Raw genomic sequence first — 22,816 nt, 5'->3', positions numbered from 1 at the left:
TCAGTTGGATCAAGTCGAAAGCTTGGTGATGAAGGTGGTCCCCAAAAGAGCCAGCAGAGCAGGATAGGTGTACCTCAGAGACATTGCACGTTCAGTTCCAAACCACCACAATAAGGCAAATATCACAATAAAATGACCCGAATTAATTTTTTTGTTTCAAATACATATAAAAGTTATGTTTACATCATATTGTAGTCTATTAAGTGTGCATTAACATTATTCCTTAAAAAACAATGTATGCCCCTTAATTTAAAAAAATAGTTTATTGCTAAAAGATGCCAACCATCATCTAAGCTTTCAGCAAGTTATTGTCTTTTTGCTGGTAAAGGGTCTCACGTCCATGTTGATGGCACTGACTGATCAGGGTGGTGGCTGCTGAAGGTTGGGGTGGCTGTGGCCATTTCTTAAAATAAGACAATGATGAAGTTTGCTGCACTGATTGACGCTTCCTTTCATGACCAATTTCACAACATGTGATACTCTTTGATAGCAACTTCCCCACTGTAGAACGTCTTTCAAGATTGGAGTCCATCCTCTCAAACCTACTGCAGCCCTGTCAACTAAGTTTATGTAATTTCTAAGTCCTTTGCTGTCATTTCAGCAGTCTTCATGGCATCTTCAGCAGTAGTAGATTCCATTCAAGAAACCACTGTCTTCACTCATCCATGAAAAGCAACTCTTCTTCTATTCAAGTTTTATCACAAGATTGTAGAAATTCAGTCCTATCTTAAGGGTTCACTTCTAGTTCTCCTGCTCTTTCCGCCACATCTGCAGTTACTTCCTCTGAAGTCTTGATCCCCTCAAAGTCAGCAATGAAGGTTGGAATTGACTTCTTCCAAACTCTTACTAATGTTGATATTTTGACCTCTTGCTGTGAGTCACAGATGTTCTTAATGACATCTAGAATGGTGAATCCTTTTCAGGTTTTCAATTTACTCTTCCCAGATCCATCTGAGGAATCACCATCGATGGGAGCTACAGTTTTACAAAATGTATGTCTTAAAGTGTTAAATTTGAAAGTTGAAATTACTCCTTGATCCACGGGCTGCAGAATGGACATTGTGTTAGCAGGAATGAAAACAACATTAATCTCATTGTACAGCTCCATTAGAGCTCTTGGGTGACCAGGTGCATTGTCAATGAGCAGTCATATTTTGAAAGAAATCTTTTTTTCTGGGCAGTAGGTCTCAACAGTGGGCTTAAAATATTTAGTAAACCATATTGTAAACATATGTGCTGTCATCCAGGCTTTTTTTTTTTTCCATTTATAGAGCACAGACAGAGTATATGTAGCATAATTTTTGTGGGCCCTAGAATTGCAAGTGAGCATTGGCTTTAACTTAAAATCACGAGCTGCATTAGCCCTTAACAAAAGTCAACCTGTCCTCTGAAGTTTTGAAGCCAGGCATTGACTTCTCTTCTCTAGTTGTGAAAGTCGAGAAGGCATCTTCCAATATAAGCCTATTTTGTCTACATTGAAAATTTGTTGTTTAGTGTGGCCACCTTCATTAACGATCTCGGCTAGATCTTCTGATAACTTGCTGCGGCTTCTATATCTGCACTTGCTGCTTCACCTTGCACTTTTATATTACAGAGATGGCTTCGCGCCTTTAACCCCATGAACCAACCTCTGTTAGCTTCAAACTTTTCTTCTGCCGCTTCCTTACCTCTCTCAGCCTTCACAGAAGTGAAGAGACTTAGGGCCTTGCTCTGGATTAGGCTTTGGCTTAAAGGAATGTGGCTAGTGAAATCTTCTCTCTAGGCCACTAGAACTTTCTTCATATCAGCAATAAGGCTGTTTCACTTTCTAATCATTTGCATGTTCACTGGAATAGCACTTTTAATTTCCTTAAAGAACATTTCCTTTGCGCTCACAACTTGGCTGTTCGGTGTAAAAGGCCTGATTTTCAGCCTGTCTCAGCTTTGGACATGGCTTCCTCACTAAGCTTAATCATGTCTAGCTTTTGATTTAAAGGGAGAGAGAGAGAGAGAGAGACACGACTCTTCCTTTCACTTAAACACTTAGAGGCCATTGTAGGGTTATTAATTGGCCTAATTTCAATATTGTTGTGTTTCAGTGGTCAGTTGGTAGAGTAGGCAAAATACACACATTTATTAATTAAGTTGCCACAAACCTTCAATTTGTTTAAAAAAAAAAAGGCAGTATCTGCAGAGTGCAATAGAGCAAAGCACAATAAAACAAGGTATGCCTATAGAGCACTGTTGGCCCAATTCCCTGCCTTCCTCTGCTCTCTCTGTGGCTAGGATGAGAATTATTTCCTCCAGTTTACAAATGAGGAAGTTGTCAGGAGAGCCTTTCTCACTGTGCTTCCTGAATTGTTTTCTCTGAAAGTGAAAGTGAATTCTGCTTCCCCACACTTCAAACAGAAGCAGTAAACTGGTTTCCCAAATCTCCTTCTCGTAATGTCTTTTAAGAGGCAGAACAAAGCCAAGGAAAAAGCGTGAGGCTGACAGATAGGAGAGCCATAGGTCTTTCCTCAGTTGTTCAGGCAACCTTCCTCACCTGGAGCTGACCGACCTCTCTGCCTGGACCTGTCTACCTGCCCACTCACCTGGCAAGGTTCTCTTCCTCTTGGGGAAGCCTTCTTCTACCCTCCCTGTGCAAGGATGATCCTTGTCATACCTTGTTCTCTTCCCTTAAAGCTCTTAACAAGTTTGTAATTATTTATTGATTGCATGATTGTTTGATTAATGTTTGGCTTCCATTACAAGCTCTGTGAGGGGAATGCCTGCAGACCTCTTATCCACCACTCTATCCCCATCCCTAACATAACAGGTGGCCCATAGAACATAGCTTAATAAATATCCTTTGAATGAGTGAAAATTAAAGTATTAAGTTAGGTGATCCCAAAGTCCTTCCTGTCCTGAAAAATTTTGAGTCCGTCAGTGAGCAACTTGTAACTGCCACCACCACACTAAATCCATACCTCTCTTCTCTTAGTTCAGTGATTCTCAGCATTATTTCCTTATCGATTCTACAATCAGGATTTCTTGATCATTTTTATTGCCTTCTGGGTGCTCAGCTGGAACCGTGGAGTCTGAAAAGTTGGGACAGGAAATGTACATTCCTAGCCACAACCAACAACAAAAAAAAGCTGTAAGTCAAATCAAACATGAAATCAAACTAACATTGGCAAAGATCTCCAATTGGGGGGGCGGTTCTTCAATTATTTCTCCCTTTCCTCCCATTTTACTCCAGGATGACTTGAACTTGAAAGCTGAGTTCAAAAGAAGGAGCATGGGAATAGAGTTTACATGGAAAGAACAGGGCCTGTAGGTCTAGCACTTGATCAGACAACCCTTCTGCACATTACCTTTCAGCCCCAGTAACTTTTCATTTTCCTTCTTCAGGCTCTTGCTCACAAACTCATTTTCAAACTCCTTCCTGATGTGACCCCTGGGGCCCTGAGAAGAACAATTCATCACCAAAGTATGGCTTAGTGAGATGCTCTTTTATAAAACGAAAGAGTGTGATGTGTTCTCAGCCATGTATCCATCACGGTGGACCATCTGTAATGGGTGTGGAAGCCTGGGCATTTTGGGGCTAATCTCAACACTTTCTTCAGGAAAGATGCCAGGTTTTGCTTTCCATAACTGATTGATGGTTCCTCTTAATCTTTTAAGGAAAAACAGGATGATTTATATATTCAGATCCTCTAAGCCTCTCCTAACCCGGAATTTTCAGGTTGGACCTCTAAAGGTATGCAGGCCTTTGTCCAGGGCTTAACAGCAACATAAGAGAGAGAAAAGGAATAGCCATATGTGCCAACTGAGCTCCATCTCTGTCCTTTTCTTAAATTCAGCATGGGATGGTGCCACTTCCCAAAGCCCCATCTCCCTGGGAGGTCTGGCAGCCAGGCATTTTGGGAGATTTTCCTTCCACCAAGTGGTTACCTGACATGAACTGCAAATTATCAGACACTGGATTTCTAGATTATATGTTTAACCCCTGTGTGGAACTATATGTTCCAAATTTTCTGGTGTAATTCTCATACCAAACGTTCTCTTCTATTGTCCCCATAAGTATATGTGTATTTGTCAGATCTCGTAACCTGATTTGAGGCTAGGAAAATAGCCTCATCCTGTTTGTAGGCCTTTACTGATCTTGTGTTCACAGGGCATTTTCCAGCAGTTGCTTCACTGGGCTTACCTAGGGCCCATTTGCCTCCACTAACGTGAGCAGCCAGCCCTGAAGAAGGGCCTAGCAATTGCTTATCTGCCTAAACGTGGCTTACCTGAGGAGGCCACTTGGGTGGAGAAATGTTGATGTGTTTTCCAAATTAGAGCTTGAGCTGGAGGAGCCATTTCTGGGACAGCTCTGAGCCAATTCCAAAGAGAAGATTCTAAGCATCCAGGCCCTGAGAGCCAAAATCGGTCTGATGGACTGGAAAGAAGGCATTCTGGCCCCATGCTTTCACACATCAGCCTGACTTCTGCCGTCTCAGGCTGTCTGTGAGGAAAGCAAGCAGGAACTCAAAGCCTTTCCTGGACTGGCCTTGGAAACATTGGGGCTCTCCCAGAAGCAGGGACTAGGCTCCCCACCTTTGCTGCAGATGTTGCCAGCATGTGTTAACTGCTTTATAGACACAAATATTAGAGACTTAGAGCCACAGTGTAGGTGGTATGGGAAGCATTTAGCACAATGGTGAAGCCCATAGGCTTTAGAGCCAAGCCACCTGGCCTTGTACCCCATGCCACCACTCACCAGCTATGTAACTATAGGCAAGTCATTTAACCTCCCTAGGACTCACTTTTCTCATCTGTAAAATACAGTTAATAATACCACCTACTTCAGGACGCCTGGGTGGCTCAGTTGGTTAAGCATCTGCCTTCAGCTCAGGTCATGATCCCAGGGTCCTGGGATCGAGCCCCACATCGGGCTCCTTCCTCCACAGGGAGCCTGCTTCTCCCTCTGACTTCCCCTCCCCCTGCTGTGTTCTCTCTCTCTCCCTCTGACAAATAAGTAAAATCTTAAAAAAAAAAATAGCCCCTACTGCATAGGTTATTGCCAGGAGGAAATGGAATTATCCAAGTAGAGTGTTGAGAGCTGCACCTGACCCATGGTAATGTCTTCAGAACAGATTAACTCAGAAATAGGGGGCCTTGGTGCACCCAAGCAATTCTTCACCCAGTTGTTGAATGCCCACAAGGCACCTCCTTCAAGAACTTGTTCAGTCAATGCTGGGACACATCTGAGGATGGAGAGCCCACTACTTTTTTTAAAAAATTTTTTATTTAAATTCAATTTAGTTAACATAGAGTGTATTATTAGTTTTAGGGGTAGAATTTAGTGATTCATCAGTTGCATATAACACCCAGTGCTCATTACATCAGGTGCCTCCTTAATGCCCATCACCCAGGAACCCCATTCCCCACCCCCTCCCCTCCTGCTACCCTCAGTTTGTTTCCTAGAGTTAAGAGTCTCTTATGGTTTGTCTCCCTCTCTGATTTCGTCTTGTTTTATTTTTCCTTCCCTTCCCCTATGTTCACCTGTTTTGTTTCTTAAATTCCACATACGAGTGAAATCATATGATATTTGTCTTTCTCTGACTTATTTCGCTTAGCATAATACCCTCTAGTTCCATCCATGTCATTGCAAATGGCAAGATTTCATTCTTTCTGATGGCTGAGTAATATTCCAGTGTGTGTGTATCACATCTTCTTTATCCATTCATCTGTCAATGGCCATCTGGGGTCTTTCCATATTTTGGCTATTCCAGTCCCTCTTAAAACATCTCACTCTACCTTCAGATAGGTCTGGGTTTTTGATAGTTTTCATTTCTGTTGAATCTAAATCTTTCCTGGAAACTTCCTAGTTAGTCCTGGTTCCATCTGTGTGGTCCATCAAACTCATCTAACTCCTTCCTCAAAATAACAGTTTAAATAATGTGAAAATCACTGATATCACCCTCCCTGCCTGTGTTTTTCCCATTCCATGAGTCTTATCTTTTCCTGACAATACATCTTTGGTTTCTTCTAAAGGTTATTGAATGACATGGTTTCCAATTCTTTCATCATTGTGGTTTCTGTTTTCCAAGGCAGCCTGTGCTTACAGTTGTGATTTAGCTCCATGTACATTGAGTCGTTACTATATGCTGAGATACAAAGATAAGAAGTTGCAGTGTGGCTACTGGGAATGGCATTCTATGCGGGTGGAACAGCATGTGCTAAGATAAGGAGGCATGAAGCCAGAGGACTTCAGACAGCTCAGTGTATTCCTGGAATGTAAGGTGTAAACTGGAGTCAGGTGTGATGAAACTACAAAAGGAGGCAGGTGGGTTTTACCTGTAGGTGGTGAGGGTCATCAAAAGACTTCATCAGGGGAGCAACACGTTCTGGTTTGTGCTTTAGCACGAGCATTCTAACTGCAGCAAGAAAATTGGGTAAAACTGGACATAAAGAGACCATTAACCGGATGAAGAACACCAAGAGGATAAAAAAGAGGTAAACAAGTCTTGAACCAAAATGTCCAGAATATATGCCAAAGGCTAGCAGGGGTTATCTCTGGGTGGTGGAATAAGGGATGATTTCTTTCTTTTTGCTTCCCATGTTTTGTAATTTCTGTCATAAGTATTTTCTATTTTCTCTATGATTTTCTATTTTCCCTATAATACATGATTTTTCGTATGTTATTTATATAGTAAAAATAATTCGTTCCTGTCTAAAGACACTTCAAAATCAAACTGCGTGACTTGGTAACCAGTTAGAGGGAAAAGCCTCAGGAACTGGGTTTCTGGCCTGGGTGCTCCGGTGGGAGGCACAGCCTCTGGCTGAGATAGGGACAAGGGAAGAGAGCATTATTTCAGAAAGCTGATGGCATCCCTGATGGCTGGAAGGAAGCCCACGGTCTGCTGTGGCTTCCTTTAAACCTCTCTGTAGCCCACTCAGTAGTCTCTGCCTGAGTTTGTGGGCCCCTGAAACTCACCTGTCCATTCACATCCCTACCTGTACAGCAAACCCCATTGCAGCAAAGGCCATTAGAATGCCATGATTGCAAAGGCATTTACTTAGATTGAAAGTTTTGTCCCTCCTTCAGCAAACAATGAGTGCCTGCCACCTGTTTAGCACCAAGTTAGGCATCAGTGCTAAACTGGTGAAAAGAGCAGGCAGTCCCTGTCTTCACAAAACTCAGGCCAATGTGAAGGACGGATAAAAACGCTTAAAAACCACTTAAAAGACATATAATTCCAAAGTGAGACTAATGCTCCAAAGGAAGGGAAATGGTTCCCAGGAGATACATAAGAGAGGAAACTTCCCTGTCTGGGAGGTTGCGGAAGGATCCACAGAAAGAGAGAAGCTTGGGCTGAGAGCTGAAGGCTAGGTAGGAGGGAGCTGTGGGAATGACCCCCAGGCCTAGAGAACAGTGTGCTCACAGCCCTGTGGCGTAGGAGGTGCAGGCATACCTCGTTGTACTGCATTTCACATTCTTATGCTTGCAAATGCTGCATTTTTTTTTTACAAATTGAAGGTTTGTGGCAACCCTGCATCCAGCAAGTCTATCATGCCATTTTCCCAGCAACATTTGTTCACTTTGTGTCTCTGTGCCACACTTTGTGTCTCTGTGCCACAAAAATCATATGATAATTGTCTTTCTCTGCTTGACTTATTTCACTTAGCATTATCTCCTCCAGTGCCGTGAGTAATTCTCACAATATTTCAAACATTTCTTTTAATTTTATTTGTTATGGTGATCTGTGATCAGTGATTATGACTCACTGAAAGCTCAGATGATAGCTAGCGTTGTTTAGCAATAAAGTATTTTTTAACTAAGGTGTGTATGTTGGTTTTTTAGAGATAATGTTGTTGCACACTTAATAGACTCCATCGTCGTGTAAACATAACTTTAACATGCTCTGGGAAAGCAAAACATGCGTTTGACTTGCTTTGATGCAATATTCCTTTCATTGCAGTGGTTTGGAACTGAACCTTCAAGATCTCTGAGGTCTGCCAGTATGGCATATTTGAGGCTAAAAGAAAAGCTGTTTTAACCAGGAGCACAGAGAGTGAGGGGCAGGGGATGGGAGTGGATAGAAAAGTAGATAGGGGTCCAGCCCTTGTGCCACTTTGAATGGCACAAGAAAGACTCTGGTTTTATCCTAAGAGCAGAACCTCTGGCCATGGCACAAGGAGAGGTTCCCATTCTGTGTCTCCCACCACCTTCTCACCACCCCAGGCTGTGGCACCAAAGGCCTGATAACAAATCTCGCTGATGGCCTGTGTAGGCAGGATTGGGAGATCTCCCTCCCCTTCAGTTTTTTTTTTAATGTTTTTTTATTATATTATGTTAGTCACCATACAGTACATCCCTGGTTTCTGATGTAAAGTTCGATGATTGATTAGTTGCGTATAACACCCAGTGCACCATGCAATACGTGCCCTCCTTACTACCCATCACCGGCCTATCCCATTCCCCCATCCCCCTCCCCTTTGAAGCCCTCGGTTTGTTTCTCGGAGTCCACAGTCTCTCATGTTTCATTCCCCCTTCTGATTACTCCCCCCTTTCTTTATCGCTTTCTTCCCCTACCGATCTTCCTAGTTCTTATGTTCCGTAGATGAGAGAAATCATATGATAATTGTCTTTCTCTGCTTGGCTTATTTCACTTAGCATTATCTCCTCCAGTGCCATCCACATTGCAGCAAATGTTGAGAAATAGTTCTTTCTGATAGCTGAGTAATATTCCATTGTATATATGGACCACAACTTCTTAATCCAGTCATCTGTTGAAGGGCATCTCGGTTCCTTCCACGATTTAGCTATTGTGGACAATGCTGCTATGAACATTGGGGTGCATATGGCCCTTCTCTTCACTACGTCTGTATCTTTGGGGTAAATACCCAATAGTGCAATGGCTGGGTCATAGGGTAGCTCAATTTTTAACTTTTTAAGGGACCTCCACACTGTTTTCCAGAGTGGCTGTACCAACTTGCATTCCCACCAACAATGTAGGAGGGATCCCCTTTCTCCACATCCTCTCCAACAATTGTTGTTTCTTGCCTTGTCAATTTTTGCCATTCTAACTGGCGTAAGGTGGTATCTCAGTGTGGTTTTGATTTGAATTTCCCTGATGGCTAATGATTTTGAACATTTTTTCATGTGTCTGTTAGCCATTTGTATGTCTTCATTGGAAAAGTGTCTGTTCATATCTTCTGCCCATTTTTTGATTTGTTTATTTGTTTCTCGTGTATTGAGTTTGAGAAGTTCTTTGTAGATCTTGGATACCAGTCTTTTATCTGTAGTGTCATTTGCAAATATATTCTCCCATTCCGTGGGCTGCCTCTTAGTTTTTCTGACTGTTTCCTTGGCTGTGCAGAAACTTTTAATCTTGATGAAGTCCCATAAATTCATTTTATCTTTTGTTTCTCTTGCCTTTGGGGATGTGTCATGAAAAAGGTTGCTTTGGCCGATGTCGTAGAGGTTGCTGCCTATGTTCTCCTCTAGGATTTTGATGGATTCCTGTCTCACATCGAGGTCTTTCATCCATTTGGAGTTTATTTTTGTGTATGGTGTGAGAGAGTGGTCAAGTTTCATTCTTTTGCATGTAGCTGTCCAATTTTCCCAGCACCATTTATTGAAGAGACTGTCTTTTTTCCACCGGATGTTTTTTCCTGCTTTATCAAATATTAGTTGCCCAAAGAGCCGAGGGTCCATTTCTGGGTTCTCTATTCTGTTCCATTGGTCTATGTGTCTGTTTTTGTGCCAGTACCATGCTGTCTTTGTGATCACAGCTTTGTAGTACAGCTCGAAATCCGGCATTGTGATGCCCCCAGCTTTGTTTTTCCTTTTCAACAGTTCCTTGGAGATTCGGGGCCTTTTCTGTTTCCATACAAATTTAAGGACTATTTGTTCCAGTTCTTTGAAAAATGTCATCGGTATTTTGATTGGGATAGCATTGAAAGTGTAGATTGCTCTGGGTAGCATGGACATTTTAACTATGTTAATTCTTCCAATCCATGAGCATGGAATATTTTTCCATCTTTTTATGTCTTCCTCAATGTCTTTCAAGAGTGATTTATAGTTTCTAGAATATAGGTCCTTTACGTCTCTGGTTAAGTTAATTCCAAGGTAGCGTATGGTTTTTGGTGCTATTGTAAATGGGATGGATTCCCTAATTTCTCTTTCTTCAGTCTCATTGTTCGTGTATAGAAATGCAACTGATTTCTGAGCATTGATTTTGTATCCCTCCACATTACTGAATTGCTCTATAACTTCTAATAGTTTGGGAGTGGATTCTTTTGGGTTTTCCATATAGAGTATCACGTCATCTACGAAGAGAAACAGTTTGACTTCTTCTTTGCTGATTTGGATACCTTTTATCCCTTTTTGTTGTCTGATTGCTGTTGCAAGGACTTCTAGTACTATGTTGAATAATAGTGGCGAGAGTGGGCATCCTTGTCGAGTTCCTGATCTTAAGGGAAAGGCTTCCAGCTTTTCCCCATTGAGAATAATATTTGCAGTAGGCTTTTCATAGATGGCTTTTATGAGATTGAGAAATGTACCCTCTATTCCTACACTCTGAAGGGTTTTAATCAGGAAAGGATGCTGTATTTTGTCAAATGCTTTTTCTGCATCTATTGAGAGAATCATATGATTTTTGAATTTTTCTTTCTGGATAAAATCTAAGACCCCGATCGATTTGTGAATGTTGAACCACCCTTGCATCTCAGGGATGAATCCCACTTGTTCATGATGGATAATCCTTTTAATGTACTGTTGGATTCTATTAGCCAGGATCTTGTTGAGGATTTTGGCATCTATATTCATTAGGGAAATTGGTCTGTAATTCTCCTTTTTGAGGGGGTCTTTGCCTGGTTTGGGGATCAAGGTAATATTGGCCTCATAGAATGAGTTTGGTAGCTTTCCTTCTGTTTATCTATGACCCCGATCGATTTGTGAATGTTGAACCACCCTTGCATCTCAGGGATGAATCCCACTTGTTCATGATGGATAATCCTTTTAATGTACTGTTGGATTCTATTAGCCAAGATCTTGTTTAGGATTTTGGCGTCCATATTCATTAGGGAAATCGGTCTGTAATTCTCCTTTTTGATGGCGTCTTTGCCTGGTTTGGGGATCAAGGTAATAATGGCCTCATAGAATGAGTTTGGTAGCTTTCCTTCTGTTCCTATTTTTTGAAATAGCTTTAGGAGAATGGGTATTACTTTTTCTTTGAATGTTTGGTAGAATTCCCCAGGAAAACTGTCCAGGCCAGGAGTTTTGTTTTTTGGAAGGTTGTTTATCACTGACTCAATCTCTTCATAATTAATTGGCCTGTTTAAAAAATCAATTTCTTCCTGTTTCAGTCTTGGTAGTTCATAGGTTTCCAGGAAGGCCTCCATCTCTTCCAGATTGCTTAATTTATTGGCATAAAGCTGTTGATAAAAGCCTGTAATAATCCTTCCGATTTCATTGGTGTTGGTTGTGACCTTTCCTTTTTTATTCATAATTTTATTAATTTGGGTCCTTTCTCTATTCTTTTGGATAAGTCTTGCCAGTGGTCTGTCAATTTTATTGACTCTCAGTGAGTAGCACTTAGAGCGCTCCCCTGCCAGCAGACACCTCTGAAACTTGCTTTGCAGTTCAGTTTTCAACTTCTTCCATGGCATCACGTCCTTTAGCACTAATGTGTGTACAACTTGCTAATTAATGAAATCATGTGGATCTGAAAACATCTTGTTCTAATGGGACGCTGCAAAGCACTCTCATTAATTCACAGGTAAAATTATTCCAGCTTTTCTCTTCTTTTATTTTTTTTCCTCTCCCCATCTTGGCTTAATAACTGGGGAGAATTCCTCTAATTAGCCTTGTGAAAATCACTCCACCAAATCACAAAACACCAGTGGCTGCCTTGGGACCTGGGGAGAGGGTGACCCAGACTTTGTTTATCCAGTGCAGAGGGGGGGCTGTGGGTGAATACAAAGGTGAAACTCCCCATGCACAGAGCAGTGGAAAGATGTCCACAGCTGGGTGGGTACATCAGGTAGAGACACTAAAAGTGCCCTGTGTGGTGTGATGCATAGGTGGGTGTCCTAGCATATGTATGTCAAAGGTGGCCACAAGATATTCTGCACAACTGGCCTAGATGTAAGGAACCTCCCTTTCCCCACTTCTCTCCTAGGACATGAAGACTTGGTATACTCACTGTTGACAGAAAGCTTTCTTGGAACTGGGTGTAATCTGGGGGTGACTTGCTGGTGACTCTCCACCATTTTGCAAATGATAACTTGTAACATCCCTTTTAAACAAAGAACATTCTTGGTGTCATTTATGGTTGAGCTTATAAGTTAGGGGGTCCTATTACACAGCCATCCAAAAAAATGATATCGTGCCATTTGCAACGACACGTATGGAACTAGAGGGTAATATGCTAAGTGAAATAAGTCAATCAGAGAGAGACAATTATCATATGATCTCACTGATAGGTGGAATTTAAGAAACAAGGAAGAGGATCATAGGGGAAGAGAGGAAAAATGAAACAAGACAAAACCAGAGAGGGAGACAAACCATAAGAGACTCAACCATAGGAAACAAACTGAGGGCTGCTGGAGGGGAAATAGGTGGGGGGATGGGGTAACTGGGTGATGGACATTGGGAAAGGTATGTGTTGTAATGAGCACTGGGTATTATATAAGACTGATGAATCACAGACCTGTACCCCTGAAATAAATAATACATTATATGTTAATTAATTGAATTTAAAGTTAAAAAAAAAAGAATAAAAAATTCTGTTTTACTTAGAGTTCCTCCAACTATCCTTATCCTAACACACAATCTTTTCTTGAGACATTCTTAGATGATGAACAATTTGATCAAGAAACTATTTTTAAAGTAAAGTGTAAATAAACATACTACCATTTCCAAATGCTATCCAAAGACATCAGGGGAATTTATTCTAGACCTATTAGCCCTGCCTATAACTATAAATTAAATATGTCCTGAAATCTTGAAAAAAATTTTTTAATTAAATTTTTTAAAAAGTAAAAAAGAGAGAGAGAGAAAGCAGGGAAAAAAAATAGGTTAGGGAGTCCCTTTTCCCATAAGACAGCAGTACACGCCTACAGACTTTTGGGGTGCACTGACAAGACCCACATGAACTCCCTTCATTGGGGTTTTTGAATGGAAGGCTGTAATGTTCTTCAGATTTGGGCCCTGAGGGAAAGGGGCCTGGTCATAAATTTGTGGGAAGAGAGGTCCACTCACATTATCTCTGGAGTCCCACAGAGGTCTCAGCACCTACACATATCCTGAGGGTATGAATCAGTTTCAACAAAGGAAGTCCTACCCTCCCAGACGCCTGAGAACCAGATTTGTGTTTTCTAACAGATGGGTCAGCCATAGGCTCTAGTAATCCCACCTTGAGTGATAAGCAAGTCCTTGCAGGGCTATCTCTAGTCAAAGTTAACTCTCACTATAGTGAGATGCTGGTCTAGGACAAAAAGATGCTAGGTTGTCTCTAAGACAGGATATTAGAAAATTGCATAGTTCTGGATAAAACAAGATGTTCTTCCCCTTAGAAGCACAGCATCTGCCAGTCCTTCCATTTGGATGTGCCTCCAAGAAAGATTTGGAGTCAGGCCAGCCTAGATATCAATCCCTGCTGTGTCACTCACTGACTGTGTGACCTTAAGCCTCACTTTCCTCATCTAAAAAATGGGTCTTATGATACATCACTGGTAGAGCTGCCAAGAAGACTGAATGAGATTATGTCAGTATGGCATCCAAGATAGCGCTTGGTTCGATAAATGGAAGCTGATGTGCTCATTATTACTGTCTGATTTTGTCATTTTAGGTCTCCAGGTGGTTCTGAATTCCATTATCAAGGCCATGGTGCCCCTGCTGCATATTGCTCTGTTAGTGCTGTTTGTAATCATCATCTATGCCATCATTGGCCTGGAGCTCTTCATGGGGAAGATGCATAAGACCTGCTACAACCAGGAGGGCATAGCAGGTAAGGGAAGATGCTGAGTGGCCAGCTCTCAAGAAGCTTCCCTGTCTCATCGCTACTTTCCTTGTAACTGGGTGATGCTACCACGTGATCAGGGATGCTAGGGAAGGCCTCCTCCATTCAAGTACTCATCTTTTCATTCCATGGATAAGTGAGAGGCAGGGATTGGTATTCTTTTCCCCCCGGCTACTTTCTTTCTAATAAAATAGATCTCTGTTAAAACAGCTAAATGCAAGTTCCCGTCCAGCACTACTAAACAGTTTAAATGATCTGTGCGAATCAAGAAACACCACCTAGACAACGTGGAATATTTTAATTTAAGAATCAGAACTGACGTAGTGAGGGTGTGTATCTCTGTTCATTGATCCTTCAGTGTCACTTGTCATCTAAAGCCCTTTCAGGAAGGCAGCTTTGCCTGCAGCCTGTAGATGCCTCCATCACAACCCTAGGTTCTGTCCACACTTCGGGGCTGATCTTGGCTCCTCTGTGCTTACAGTTTTCTGCTTCTCCCTTCATAGGCAGAACCTCCCGGCCCCCTGGCAGAGGGGGGCCTTTTTGAGACTTCTCTCCACATGGTCCTTCCATAAATCAATATATTTAACAAGCAATGCTAACCCGTTAAGCACTTCTCTGAATAGGACTAAAGTTTTGCCTTGTGGGTTACGATGCAGATTGTTGTCTTAGGTTACTAAAATCTCAGTGGCACCTTTAAAAAAATCATTTAAACAGGTATTGACAAAACTTTTAAACAGACACATAAAGTAGTTTAACACAAAAACTTGTTGAAAAAAATACGTGCCCCCAAAGGGGTTAGAAGTGTTAAGTTTATGTGATTATTTTTTCCAACAACAAGATCTTTCATCTTGGTTTTTGGCATCTTGGTGGAGAAAGGGGAGCATCTGTCTGAAGCTTTAAAAGATACCTCATTTCTCTCCATCTGTACTGCTTCTCCTTCCCATTCATCCCAGGCATTAAATTAAATTTGACCCCTCTTGCTTTAGGATGGTGAGGAGGGACAGATCTGCACAACAAGGAGTGACATTCGTTATTCATATTCAGAAACCAAATAGAGTACCTGATCTGTATGAACTGATTTAACTGGATGGATTGACTGGATATTTGTAGTTTCTAGACCACCACTATGTGACCATAGTTCTAAAACAAACAAACAAAAAACTATAAGCCCATGATCACAGACTCGCACAATTGTTTTTACTTTTTTGATAAAGAGTCTGTTTAAGAGAGACCATTTTTTCTCTCTGTAGAGTACTTCTAATTATTTGGATCATAATTGTATAAAATAAACTGTCATATTAAAAAAAACAGAGGCTCTTTAATATTAGTACAGATCTTGCCTTTAGCTACAATTCTGAGATTTCCAGCTTTGCTTAGAGGAATACCAAATAATGCAATGAATAGTATTCTCCCCTTGAATTCAAATCCTTCTTTTTGTTCAGTTTAGTCTGTAGCCAGCCCGGAACCAATAAATTTATGTTAATTGGGTAGCTTTGTTAGAGCTCATTCTAAGTCCCACATAAGAGCTGGACTGTTTATCACTAAAGTTTATGCAGTTGTATTGAAATGATCAGTGACTCTTTAGATCCAAACTCCTCAGGCAGTTGTAGGGAGGTTGAGTGTCAAAGATGCCAAGAGTGGGTGTGTGTGATGGTGTGGCTTTCACCAACAGCATACCAAGGGGTGGGGAGAGAATGAAACAGTGAAATTCTGATAACGACCCTACCCTGCAACCAAAGGTCTGTGCACCACTTACCTAAGGAGCTGCACATGGTTTCTATCATCCTGCTGGGAAAACAGCAAAAGTATGTTTTTCACTGGTGGCAAGATCCTCTAAGGGCCTATGCTAACAAGCAACCCTGAATGTTGGAAGTCACCAGGCTTTGTTGTCAGACCTGCAGGGGCCTCAACCAGCAAGAAAATGGTGGGCATGATAAACAAGGGAGACACAGGATGGGATGCTCTTCTCTGGACCACAGCTGATCAGTCTAGTGAAACAGCCGCCAAATGCCTGCCAACATTTATAGTGGCCTGCCCACTGTTAGGATAAAGACCAGAAAGAACTGGCCTCACCAATTGGAGTAGCCTCTTTAGAACCATATTGTTTTCCATCCTTGATTTAAAAGAAATAAATAAAACAGGACAAGAAAAATACTTAGGACGTCACCTGTTTCCTACCAGAAGATGCATCAGATTATTTAGCAGTGGATTTTACCTTCACCCCACAAGTCAGAAAGGAAGTTAGCTGCCATGGTGAAAATGACCATCAGCCTGGGGAGCCAGGATGCCAGAGGATCGACATTGAGAGAAGTGTTGCAGAGAGAGGAGCCATGCCAACTCCACCAGGAAGGTGACCTCACTCTGTGTGGAGCCAGGCTCCCTGCTGGGAAGAGGGGCTGAGGACACCTGGCCGTAGAAGCCTTTTCACTCAACACTCTGCAATCAGGAGCTCACGTAGTTCCTCCTTCCTAAATCTGCCCTCTGATAACAAATCCAAGGCCCCACTCCATCACCTCCAACAGAACATGATACCACTGTCATCCAGGCCTGTCCCACCTACATAGTGACTAAAACTAATGAGAAGGGAAAAAACATATGGGAATCTGGACATACTCCAAGCAGCCACAGAGAAGAAGACCAAAAACCTGTAGTCTTTGAAACCAATCCCCGTGTGTTTGGGAGAGTTTTATACCACCTTTGGAATGGGTGATTTTTTTTTTAATTTCAGACTTTGGATTGAATTACCATATTTTTCTGCAAATTTAGATTATACAAAAGTGCTTGTGAGCCCTTGTCATAATTTTTTAATGGAATTTAGATCAAATTCTTCTTTTTGCACTCTAAGATTATTTCTCAGGCTGGGAATTTTATGCACTTGTAGATTGTAGGACACATTGGATTTTGAGCCATGTTTTGGATAAATAAAACTCTGACGCTGGCTGGGTGGACCATTATTCAGCCTCTAGGCCACCCTTCCAGTTCCCCATAGAAGTGGTCTCTGAAAAGTCAATTTTTCTCCGATCCCAGAGGCATTTGCAGGGCGCCTTCCTAGTTCCTCCACAGATATATTTCCATATGCCGGCACCTTTTGTTTCTGGCTGTCCCATCTGTTTGATGGCACTCTGAGCCAGGCCACTCTGAATCGCTCTCCCAAGCACACTAATTACCCCTGAGACTGGAAAAGAATTGGTTGGCTCAAACCTAGAAATGAAATCACTCTCATTATATTCACTCCTTAAAGTTGGGTCCTAAAAAAGTAACTGATTTTGTCTTTGGCGATTTCTCCTTTGAACCCCTAACTGGCACTCTCCCAGCGTTTCATGTTCTTGTTGGTATTAACTGCATTTCTAAATTCTCTCCTAATATTCGCCTCCATTCTTTTACCGCAAACTTAATTGGGACTTTCCAGAATGATTCTACTTCACTTCAGTTTTAAAGCATAGGGCCCACATCTTTGTTTGTTTCTCCTACTTTTGTTCCCACTTTCCTCCCTGGGACTTCATGACTCTGCAAAAGAAAACCAACACAATTTTCATGTTCAAACTAATTTCCCCTCACCCTCAAGTGCATGTCGCAAGGACCTGCTGATGTGTGTGTTCACATTTTTCAAGTGTTCCCTTTAGAGCTTTTTATAGATACCTATTTTTACCAGATCATCATTGCTTCTTAATTGTTCTCAAATCTTTTTTTATTGTTGTTCAAGATAGCTTTAAAATAGCAGTGGCTCTTGAGCCTTTAGATAATCTCTCTGAACCTCATCCCTTTTTTTGTTATTATTATTAATGAGATCACTTCCCCTTGATGCCATTTTCCTTTCAACATCTATTTTTTTGCAAAGCCCCAAAAGATGTTTTTCTTCCTTGAGGACACTCAGAATTCACTTTGGCAACATTCACTTTTTCCTTATTTTTGCCTGTTTCAGAAATAGAGAACTCAGGGAAGGCTGTCAGATGAGAAGTCACAATACAAAGATTAACAGCATCTTTACTCACTAGAAGGTGAAATAGGAAAAAGAGAAATGCAAGTTGTCCCTCTGTTTTTTCACCTTCTCTTTTTCTCCCATCTCCTATATCATTCCAGCACTTTTATCACAGTGATTGAACACATCACAGTAGAAAGCCATCACCAGAACGTATGAGAAACCCAACAGAACGTATGATCTGTTTGGTTCCTGGTTTCCAGGTCTCTCAATTTTTTAGGTATTTGTTACCCACTTTTTTATGCATTCTTTAGGGTTGGGATTGACTTCTTAGTTTCTCTCTTTTTATAGCCTCTTGTTGTTTAAACTCACATCCAAATCTCCAAAGACTTCAAAAATTACAGGAGTGGAGCCCTATTGGGAACCAGACCCTGGAGTCAGGAAATGGTGTCGACGCTGTCATTTCCTCAAACAGTTCAGGGACCAGTGATGCAGACCTTTACACCTTGTCATCACACAAAGACTCACACACCACCTGAAACACCAGGCCAAGAATAAGCCAGGAAGTAGCACTGTTCACAATAGCCCAAACCTGTAAACAATCCACATGTCCATCAGCTGGTGAATGGATAGACATACACTGAAATGCACTGCTTGGCAACAAAACGAATATACTATACCGATGTGAGCAACAACACAGATGAACCTGAAAAACATTATGCCAAGTGAAAGAAGACGGACACAAAAAGCCACATATTGTATGATTCTATTTATAGGAAATTTCTGGAAAGGCAAAGCTGTAGAGACAGAGTGTAGATCAGGCTGCTAGGGGTTGGGGAGAGGAGCTTGGATTGACTGCAAACAGGCACACAGGAATTTGGGAGGATGATGGACATGTTTTAAAATGGATTGTGGTGATAGCTGTACAACTATATAAATTTACTAAAAATAATTGAGCTGTACATTTAAATTGATGAATTGTAAGACATGTAAATTATATTTCAATAAAGCTGTTAAGAGAGAAAAAAGAAAAAAAGCCAAGAAGACACACTGCAGCATATATTTCCAACCACACTGCTCAGCTCCATTCTGGTAAGAACTGTCTCCTAGTTAGGATTAATAGTCCTCTTCCTATCTTCCTCTTTGGAGTAAACAGTTTCAAATTGGAAGCCACAAACTGAGAAAGAGCCAACCAACCTGACAGTCTTCAATACAGAGGTGCTAGACGCTTGTAATTGCTGGGATGCATGTGAAACAAGAAAAGACCCTGGGTGACCTGTTATCTCTAAATGAAGAACTATAAGTAAATTCTCTATCCGGGGGCATATTATCACTATTGTTAAAGGCAATCATTTGTTTGTTATGACTGAAGTCTATTCTGTTTATTACTGCTACCTTCTACAAGCATGAGACAATGTACTTAATTTCACAGATTTCTGTGAATTTCAAACTATTACCTTCCACAGCTGGGTCAAGACTACCAGTATTTTATCATAATGGGAATTCTTAGATCAGTCTAGTCTTTTTTTTAAGGATTTTATTTATTTATTAGAGAGAGAGAGAGAGCCTGCGCACACCCAAGCTGGGGAGAGGAGGAGAGAGAGGGAGAAGCGGCCTCCCCGCTGAGCATGAAGCCCCGTGTGACATGAGGCTCAATCCCAGGACCCTGAGATCATGACCTGAGCTGAAGGCAGACGCTTAACTGACTGAGCCACCCAGGCACCCCTAGATCAGTCTAGTCTTATTTCAATTTACCAATGATCTCCACACCAAAAACATAAGCTACATCTTAATTATTAATTTTCTAGTAGGTCTTCCCAGCATGTGGAATTAGCCCAAGCACCATCTGTAGCCACAGTAGATATGTTAAACAGTTTCCTGAAAAAGCCCTGTCCATACTTAGGGAGCATTCTCCCTGTCACCCACTGTTGTTCTGTCTTGATTAGAGATCTGAAAATGATTCTTCTCTTCTGAAAGATATTAATGCAGGAGACCAAAAAGCAGTGCTGCAAGGTCTCACATGACAGTCAGCAGTGTTTATGCTCAAGGGTTGTAATAAAGACCACTTTATGGTTGATACTTTCTCCTATGGTCAGAATTTATTTTTTGCCCTTCATCCACATAAGGCTTACACTATAAAATGACTTGTTTCTCTGGTAATGTATCCTGTAACACGTAAAGGACAAAGTGTTACTGAATGGGATTTGTTGGCTAATTATGTGAGAGACTCTTCTAATCAATATAGCCCTCACCCTAAACTCTGGTGTTCCAGTGGAAGTGTCCGTAGATACTTTATCACCAAAAAAAGAAAAGGTAGACTTCCTATCATTTTCCAGAATATTTTTCACTCGGAGTGATTGCATTATTAGCTTTTAATTGGACTTTTGACCACAATGCCAACATGTTTCAGCCGAACGTGCAATAACCTTACTGTCTTTAAAATCAATTACCGAGGTTAAAATACAGTTTTACAATTAGTTGAAAGTACAGACCTTCTAAATCAATGGCAGCCTAAATGAATACCTAGTTCCTTATATTGTTTAATTTGTCTACGGGAGAACTAATGAAAACTTGTTCTGCATTATCGTTGTTGTGGTGGTTTTGCCTAACCCCTCAACCTTATCTATCAGTTTTCTCTCTGACTTTTCTCTCCATCTTTCTCTGCCCATCTCTCTCCATCCCCTCTGCTGCCTTTTCTTTTCCCCTGGTCATTCAAGATGTTCCAGCAGAAGATGATCCTTCCCCTTGTGCTCTGGAGACAGGCCATGGGCGTCAGTGTCAGAACGGCACTGTGTGCAAGCCTGGGTGGGACGGGCCCAAGCACGGCATCACCAACTTCGACAATTTTGCCTTCGCCATGTTGACAGTGTTCCAGTGCATCACCATGGAGGGCTGGACAGACGTCCTGTACTGGGTACGTAGCTTGAGATGGACAGAGGTGGGGAGTCCAGAAGGCTGTGAGCCTTTCCTCAACATCTCCTTTTTCCATTCTCCCCATGACTTTGTGGTCACATACACACCTTAATGGGATAGTTGATGCATGTCTTTGATTTCTTCCAGGTCTTTCCTGAGAAACAAAGCATGAAATTTGCACCCTAATGAGTTTCTCTGTCTGCCCACCAGCCTAAGAGAAATGTCATCTTTCAGTTTGTCCGGTAGTGAGAAATACGGGCACGCAGCTGATGCTCTGTGAATGAGTTGGCCAAACCTGACACAAGGATTCTCTTCAACTCCCCTTCCTGTAGAAACTGTAGAGTTTCTTCTGTTCTTATCCTTGTCTTGCATCTGTCCCCAAAAGAGAGCTAGAGTGCACAATTATTAATTTTTAGGGCTAAGGAGAAAAGTCAGGCCTGGTCTTCTAACAAGAAACCATTTTTATGAATTGTTAGCATTATGGCATGCTATTGTATTTCTATTTCTCATGTTAATTGTACCTTATTATATTAGAATAGTCCATCAGACAAATACATTGCCATCATTTTCACTGCTAACAAAACACTCTGCTGGTTATGTGATGCATATATAGAAATACCGCTTCCTAAGTGTCAACCCGTCCATTGTAAATCTTCTTTTACCCTCAAGATGCCCCTTTTATTATCCAACAGCCAAGACTACTTTGCCAACCTTCAAGCTGTTAAAGCGCCAGATTTCTGCCTATCAGACAGGCAAATATACACACCATATTTGAGCTGTCTCCATTCTGGCAGAGTCAAGTCCATTATTTGTAAAAGCTCCAGGAAATATAATTCTTTGTAGTATCTTCTACTTGAGCATGAGGAATGACTTGCCAGAATCCAGTGTTGTTCTCCAGCATTTGGGTGAAAAATGCTTGTTGCCAGTCTTGAAAATACCATCTCACCCAGAGTTTTGCAAATAGTCAAATTTATTTGGCCATGCTGAAAACAGTCTAAGAGTCTGCTTGGGGAATAGTGTCTACACACTAAGGCAGGGAAGAGGGAGAGGGAAGGGAATGGCTTCCCGTTGAACAGAGCTGCCAGATAGAAAGGAACTGATGCCAAGGGAGGTGTTGACTTCTTCCTAAAATCAGAATAGTTTTGTAACAACACAGAGATGTGATACAGGGTATTGTATCTTTTAATTTTTTTGTAAGCACCATGTCCTATTGATTCAAAAACCCTCTTTTTCCAGTTTTTATGTTCGGTTCAACATGCTGAAACCCAGTGTTGCTATGAAGTGCATACCTCCCTACAAATGACTACTTGAAGCTTGACTGAGAACCTTGTACCCAGAAAACATTTACTGAGCATTCTTTGCATGCCAGGGAAGCTCTTAGGTACAGGATTCAGACATAAATAACATCCAGTCCAGACTGAAAAGCTCAGTCTAGAGAAACAGTTAATCTAAACAGAATAATGGCGGTACAACTGGAACAGTGCCATGGTAGAGTTGCTATGTTGTGATACTTTGAAAAGAAGACAAAGGTCAAGTCACTTTTCCCTCAAGTTAAAATGAAACACTGGAAAACATTTTTTTAGGTCCATGCTTGACAAAACTGTTTTTGAATAATTTCTAAGAGGAAAAGAAGGAATTGAATGTACTATGTTTAGGAAAATTTATTTCATTTACCAAAGCGGATCAAATTCCCAGGTGGTCCTTCTACCTTGGATAGATCCCTCTGGCTATGCAAGGACAGAAACACCCTTCTGCTATGGGCCATAGAACATATGATCATATGGAACTACGCTTCAGAGCCTCCTCACATGAGCTTCAAACCCATGCCTTAAGTTGCTATGGGAACGCCTTCCGTGGCAGCAAATTGAGGGCAGGGTGGCAGTGGGTGGGTGGGTATAGGTCTGAGGGAATAGGTATAATTTACTTTGCTGATGGCCCTGATGTATTTTTGTGATCTTCCTTCATCACTCCCTCCCTCTCCCTCACCATAAGTCATTGATACCCC

The 22,816-nt window shown here is 41.5% G+C and overlaps 1 protein-coding gene across 12 annotated transcripts in view; it reads left to right on the top strand.

The window, feature by feature from the left end:
* CACNA1C (calcium voltage-gated channel subunit alpha1 C) overlaps positions 1-22,816 on the top strand; it is a 639,879-nt gene that overhangs the window by 416,090 nt on the left and 200,973 nt on the right. For 11 of the 12 annotated variants that reach the window (XM_040641995.1, XM_040641988.1, XM_040641993.1 and 8 more), the window contains exons 6-7: positions 13,809-13,967; positions 20,616-20,812. In XM_040641995.1, the coding sequence (XP_040497929.1) occupies positions 13,809-13,967; positions 20,616-20,812 (356 nt within the window). The remainder of the gene's footprint in view (positions 1-13,808; positions 13,968-20,615; positions 20,813-22,816) is intronic. The other variant, XM_040641994.1, reaches the window with a different exon arrangement.

The sequence above is a fragment of the Ursus maritimus genome, unplaced genomic scaffold (assembly GCF_017311325.1).
Source record: "Ursus maritimus isolate PB19 unplaced genomic scaffold, ASM1731132v1 scaffold_26, whole genome shotgun sequence".
In the NCBI taxonomy this organism is placed as follows: Eukaryota; Metazoa; Chordata; class Mammalia; order Carnivora; family Ursidae; genus Ursus; species Ursus maritimus.
Note: the sequence above shows the minus strand (reverse complement) of the source record. Positions and strands in the feature narration are given on the sequence as shown.